The 6,000-nt window shown below is 55.6% G+C and overlaps 1 protein-coding gene across 1 annotated transcript; it reads left to right on the top strand.

Moving 5' to 3' along the window:
* Positions 1–1,447: 1,447 nt before the first annotated feature.
* Positions 1,448–5,538, top strand: DBX1 (developing brain homeobox 1). Its single transcript, XM_008148977.2, has 4 exons — positions 1,448–1,814; positions 2,492–2,593; positions 4,543–4,745; positions 5,176–5,538. Exons 1-4 carry the CDS (start codon positions 1,448–1,450, stop codon positions 5,536–5,538), a joined length of 1,035 nt encoding a protein of 344 aa, XP_008147199.2.
* The last annotated feature ends 462 nt before the right edge of the window (positions 5,539–6,000 follow it).

The following is a 6,000-nucleotide window of genomic DNA, read 5'->3' as shown; positions in this document are numbered from 1 at the left end:
GCAGAGAAACCGGGGGATCCAGGCTCAGCGCCCCCTCCGAGGAAAGGGAAGGTCTGTCTGCAGGAATAGTCTTGTCTGAGGCCCCAATCAAGGATGGGCTTTCCTGATGTGGACCGACATTCTTGGGAAGCGCGGCCTTCGCTCTGTTTTCGGGCTTTTGTACATGGCAGTTAATTAAGAAGCTGCAAAACCTTGACCAAGTTAAGCGCCCCGCCACGAGTAGGTAGGGTGATTAATTCCCTATCGTCACTACTGTGGCTTTAAAAGTTCAGGCTGTAAGTGAATTTCAGCTGAAACTGCCCAAGGCTCCTTGAGGTTGTAGAATGTCCTGCGTAGCACCCTCGTTGTCCTCTGGACACCCTGGGTTAGGCAGCTTCTGGCCCGGGAAGCCCTTGGCAAGCGGAAACCCTCCGCGGGAGAGGTGCTCCCTTCTGCCCCAACCCCAGGCGAGCTGCAGAGCGCTGACTGGTGACACTCCTAGAGAAAAGTGGCTGAAAATCGTTTTTCAAGTTGCTGGGAGTTTACATAAGGAGACTCCCTTTACTGTGCAGGTATCCACCAACGTGCTCAAACCAAACGAGTTTCACATAATGAAGTAACTCAAATCAAGACCTCTCCACCCCTAGCAGCCAGTAGCCCCTAAGCATCAATTTCAAGTCCCCCTGGCTTGTTAGAGTGGCACCCCTTCCACACACTGATTCAACCCACCTCTCATTTCTGCTTTATGCCTCAGCTGCAGTAACGTTTAGGACTAGAGACGGAAGAGGGAGTATATTTTCATGCTCATTGACTTGAAATTTTCCGTTGCCCTCCCCCCAAAGAGGATTATTTTACTGATTGCCTGGAGGTGAATTTCTATGAATATTTATTGATTTATTTTCTAGGCTCAGCAGGGGAGCTGCAAATAAATTTAGTGCGTTCTTTAAATAATTCCTTTTCTATGAGGCAAGATGTCATCTGAAACTTCTAAATAGGCATTTAATTAGCCCGGCGTTGCTTCGGAACAAAAACTCCCGGCAAGAGCTTTGGGGATGCGCTGTATTGCAAAGAGGCGGTCGATATGCAGAATTGATGCGCGCCAGCCTTTGTTGCTGGCCCATTGTGCGGGCGATGCTTATGAAGACTAATCCAATCATAAATTGCACCCCTGCGCCAATCAGAGCGCCCAGAGCCTCTGGCGAATGAAGCTCGAGTGGAGAACTTTGTTGAACTTCATTGTCAGAGCTGTCACTTTTCAAAGCGCTTTAACGGGCGGGCCCCTATAAAACCATCACCTCGACGGGAGGACCACGGAGGACTCGCAGGCGCCCAAGTGGCAGCGTTCCTTATTTGGAGACTTTCGCTAAGCCCAAGAGAGAGGGTACCGCGGGGGCGGGAGGGGCGGGAAGCGAGGCATTTACCCTTCCGCCACTGGAAGAAGGGTTAGTACGCCCGCTTCGCGCCTAACATGATGTTCCCTGGGCTCCTCGCGCCCCCCGCCGGGTACCCCAGCCTCCTGCGCCCCACACCCACCTTAACGCTGCCCCAGTCTCTGCAGTCGGCATTTTCCGGACACTCCAGCTTCCTGGTCGAGGATCTCATCCGCATCAGCCGACCCCCTGCCTACCTGCCCCGCAGCGTGCCCACGGCCAGCATGTCGCCCCCTAGGCAGGGGACCCCCGCCAATCTCACAGACACCGTGGCCTCGGACCTGGGCTCCCCTAGTCCGGGCAGCCGGCGGGGCGGATCGCCGCAGACTGCCGTCTCCCCTGCCAGCGAGCCTACGTTTCTGAAGTTTGGAGTGAACGCCATTCTCTCCTCGGCGCCCAGAAATGGTAAGTGAGCGCAAAAACGCTTGAGGGCCCGGCCAGGTGCGGAGTCCTTCTCGCCTCAGTTTCCTGTACGCGGCGGGTACCCACGCACACATCGGCGCACACGTGTGCGCGCTATCCCGGAGGCCTCACGTCGCGCCGTGGGAGACTTAGGTTTGGCGGATTCCCGGGAAGAAAGGCCTCCAGGCTCGCCCCACCCTCAGGATGAACTTGAGCAGCCCAGTCGCAGGGAGCGCCCAGTTCCCTGGCGCAGCTAAACGGAGCGCGCGCTGCTGGGCGTCTGTGTTTCGGCCCTCCAGCCTCGGGGAGCCAATTTTCATTTATTTATTTTTTAACCCAAGACAATATATTTACTAGCTTGGTTGGTATATGGATCTGCAATTCTTTTCTTCCTCACCTCACTCCTACCTATCTCATTAGTGCCTAGGATGAGATTGGGGGGGGGGGGAGAGCAAAAGACAACTCTGAGGATTATTTTGGGGATGAAGGAAACACTTCCATAGATGAGACATGCTAGGGAAATATTAGATTTTATTCTGTGAACACATTGAGGAAGATGCCTTTGAAACCAGCCTAAGGGTTAATCAAATCATGTATTCAATGAGCAGAATAATCAAGTGCGTGATCAAATTCCCTTTCTGTCTCCCTCTCTCTTTCCCTCCTCCCTCCTTCTCTTCCAGAAGCATCCCCCGCCTTGCTCCAGAGCGGCCCTCCCAAGACCTTCGCCTTTCCCTACTTCGAAGGTTCCTTCCAGCCTTTCATCAGATCTTCGTATTTCCCAGGTAAGTCTCACCCCGCCCCCCCCCCCCCCCGTCCCCTTCGCGAGGCTGAGCGGCGCCCCAGTTCCAGCCCGTCGCTCCCTGCTCCGAAGCCATATTTCTCTGTCCACCCCTCGGGGTTATGCTCTGGTTCAGAGGTTGCGAGGCGTACAACATTCACGAATCCGTCGCGCCAATTTGATGCCCTATTTAGCACAAGCGGTGACTGCTTGACACTTTGCACCAATTCCCTGCTCTACAAATTAGCCGGAATTGTCATGGTCCCAATTTGAGGCGGTTCCCTCCCCGGCGAGGAGCTGTTGGCATCCCTTCACGCCGCCGTTTTCCCACAGAGTCAGCGCACTTGGCCACGATTCCCCACAAAGGTTTCAGCACCATGACCAATTGGTCAGCTCCTCCGGGCAGCCACACACAGACCGGCCCTTGCCCCTCCGAACTACCCAGAGACACCTACCAGCCGGGGCTAATTTCCTTTGAAGACTCATTCAGGGCTCCGGGCTTTCCACGAGACCACATGGGGTGCCCTCTTGTGTGGGATGCCTGGGGTCGCCCTGGAGAAGGGAGGCTAGAACCTCCCACAACCCCCCAACTTCTTTATCCAACCTGATTTCCCAACTTCTTCTCATACCCTTCCCCCACAGCTATATTTTTTAAAGGACCCCTAGGCTGATAAAATAAGTCTGGGGGGAGCCCGGAGTTGTTCCTCGTCTAAAAAAGAAGCACCTTAAACAGGCTCCACGAGGTTTTCCTCCTGGAACCCCCGGGGTGGCTCAAAAACTCTGCACCTGGTCAAGACTCTAGAAGGCCACCGAGGAGCCCCTATACAGGCAGGAGATGGGCATGGTCGGTGGGGGATGGGAAAGCCACGACCGCACTCCCAACTATCAGCCAGAGAAACAAGCAATTGATTTTTAAAAGGGGGAGAGAGAATTCACCAACCACCGCCACCACCATTCACGCTGCGGCTGATAATGGAATTTGCTCCCTTTCTCTCCCATCTCAATGCTCTAACAAAAACAACCCGAGCTTTATAAATAGCTTTTCATGTCCATTTAATGAAAATGATTCGCGGGAGAGAAGCCTCTGCCATCAGTATTCTCCCAATGGTCTTGGCCTGCAGTGGTGTTTAGTTTGAAAGTGTAAATCTCTTTTGTCCCAGTAATATATGGCTTTCGCTGCTTGTCCTCAGTCTTTTTCTGTTAGTTCATTACTACACAATTACCATTCACGCTTCATTAGAGTCTCTGTTTCTTTTGGGTTCCTCCCCCCCTCCCTTAAAGCGAAACTCTCCTCCTTTTTATCATGCCAATACCCATTGGGAATCGGTCAATGTGCTAATTAGCTGCCACTTTTCATGTATTCCGGCCGAATTCTTTACGTTTTGTGGGGGAGGGGAGGAAAGATTAATATATATAAAAAAAAGATGAATACTGATTGGGTTTTAAAAAATCCAAAGAGGATTTTCTCCTCGCTATCGAATCAGTTAAAGCACCTCATTTTCATCGAAAGAAAGCAAAAGCCACCAAGGTAATAAAAGCTTAAGAAGGAAACCCAGTGGCCTCAGCTGGATAGTTTATTGTTGCAATTTATTTTTTCTGTTGCTATGTTAGCTGAGGTCCGCAGGTTTGTTTCCCTGAGACCGGTGAATGGAAAAACGAAAACAGGCTGCTGTGGGAGCTGTTTTCTGTGTGTCCGTAGCTTTACCTAATCCGGGTTTGCACGGTTGAAAGGGGACGTTATCTGGGCGGAAAGCGCCCTTCGCTCTCGAAGGTTTGTAGGTTCGTGGCCCGTTCTCCAGGGCGAGAAAAGGGAGAACTTTAAGGACATGAAGGGATCAGAGAGAAAACCCGGGGGGAGGTGACGCTGGGGAGGCAGGTGCTCCCACCGCGGCGGGCCCCGCCCACTCACTACCCCCCCCCGCCCCTCTCTCGCCCCCTCCCCGCCCCCCGCAGCGTCCTCCAGCGTCGTGCCCATCCCCGGGACCTTCTCCTGGCCGCTGGCCGCGCGCGGCAAGCCCCGCCGGGGCATGCTGCGTCGAGCCGTGTTCTCCGACGTGCAGCGCAAGGCTCTGGAGAAGATGTTCCAGAAGCAGAAGTACATCAGCAAGCCCGACCGCAAGAAGCTGGCGGCCAAGCTGGGCTTGAAGGACTCCCAAGTGAGAGCCGTCCCACACAGCCCCGTCCTCGCGAGCTCCCCCTCCCCCCAGGAATCTCACAATTTTCTGGAACCCCTTGGGTCCCCTAGTTCAGAAACGGAAAGTAAGGCCTAGGGAGGGAATGCGTGCAGGACCCAGCTTTCTGGGGGCAGCTCGGGACAGCCCCCTCCTCTACCCGCCCTACCTCCGGGGACTCAGCGCCCCACCCCTGACCGTCTGGGCCTGGGTGCGGCGAGGAGTGGAGATGGGGGTGAGGGGATTTAATGCTGAGACCCATATCAGCGGATGGGGGGCAGGCTAGGAGGGGAAGGACACAGCTGCCTTCCCACCCCCAGCATCCCGCCGGGTGCCCCGCCCCAAGCCCTCATCTCTGAGGAGGGGTCTGCGCTAACCTCGGCCTCTGCCCTGCTCTCTGCCCCTCGCACACCAGGTGAAAATCTGGTTCCAGAACCGACGCATGAAGTGGCGGAACTCCAAGGAGCGCGAGCTGCTGTCCAGCGGGGGCTGCCGCGAGCAGACCCTGCCCACCAAACTCAATCCGCACCCGGACCTCAGCGACGTGGGCCAGAAGGGCCCGGGGGACGACGAGGAGGAGGAAGACGAGGGCCGGGCCAGCCCTCGCCACCGCCTGGCCTATCACTCCTCCCTCGACCCTCGGCACCTGCGGGACCCGCGACTGGAAGGGCCCCTGCCCGCCTCCCCCGCGCACTCGAGCAGCCCAGGCAAACCTTCGGACTTCTCGGACTCCGAGGAGGAGGAGGAGGGCGAGGAGGAGGAGATCACGGTGTCTTAGAAGCCTCCCTCGCCCGCCCGGGGTACTGTTTTTAAGTGCTTTGAAATGGGAGAGGTGGGTGCAGTGGGGTGTTCACTTGGTTCCCGCGGTGGACCCCAGCCCCTACCATGGCCCAAAGGAACATTTCCTCCCCAGGCACCACCTCTCAACAGCCCTCTTCACACAAGTTAAATGTAGGCCTTGGCCCCAGCTTTAACTTGGACACAAGGGCTCCCCTCCATCTTTATTGCAAGCTATTTTAAACACAGTGGGGCGTTCACTCGCAGCCTGGGTTTAGCTGGGAGCCAGGCCCTCCTGGTCCTTAGCTGCGATAACCCTATGAGGTGGGAGACCCTGTGTGGAGGAGGAAATCCAGGTAGGAGACACAACAAGCTTCTAACTCCAAGACCCCTGACGTCCTAGATCCCTCCACCTCCCTATCTGGGGTAGCAAGGGCCTCCTACCCAACTCCAGATCCTGGCA

This window comes from Eptesicus fuscus, chromosome 13 (genome assembly GCF_027574615.1).
Source record: "Eptesicus fuscus isolate TK198812 chromosome 13, DD_ASM_mEF_20220401, whole genome shotgun sequence".
NCBI lineage: Eukaryota > Metazoa > Chordata > Mammalia > Chiroptera > Vespertilionidae > Eptesicus > Eptesicus fuscus.
Note: the sequence above shows the minus strand (reverse complement) of the source record. Positions and strands in the feature narration are given on the sequence as shown.

Coding starts and splice junctions, on each gene's coding strand:
- DBX1 (XM_008148977.2), top strand. CDS start 1,448: ATGATGTTCCCTGGGCTCCTCGCGCCCCCCGCCGGGTACCCCAGCCTC. Junction 1,815..2,491: donor CTCCTCGGCGCCCAGAAATG/GTAAGTGAGCGC, acceptor CTTCTCTTCCAG/AAGCATCCCCCGCCTTGCTC. Junction 4,746..5,175: donor TGGGCTTGAAGGACTCCCAA/GTGAGAGCCGTC, acceptor CTCGCACACCAG/GTGAAAATCTGGTTCCAGAA.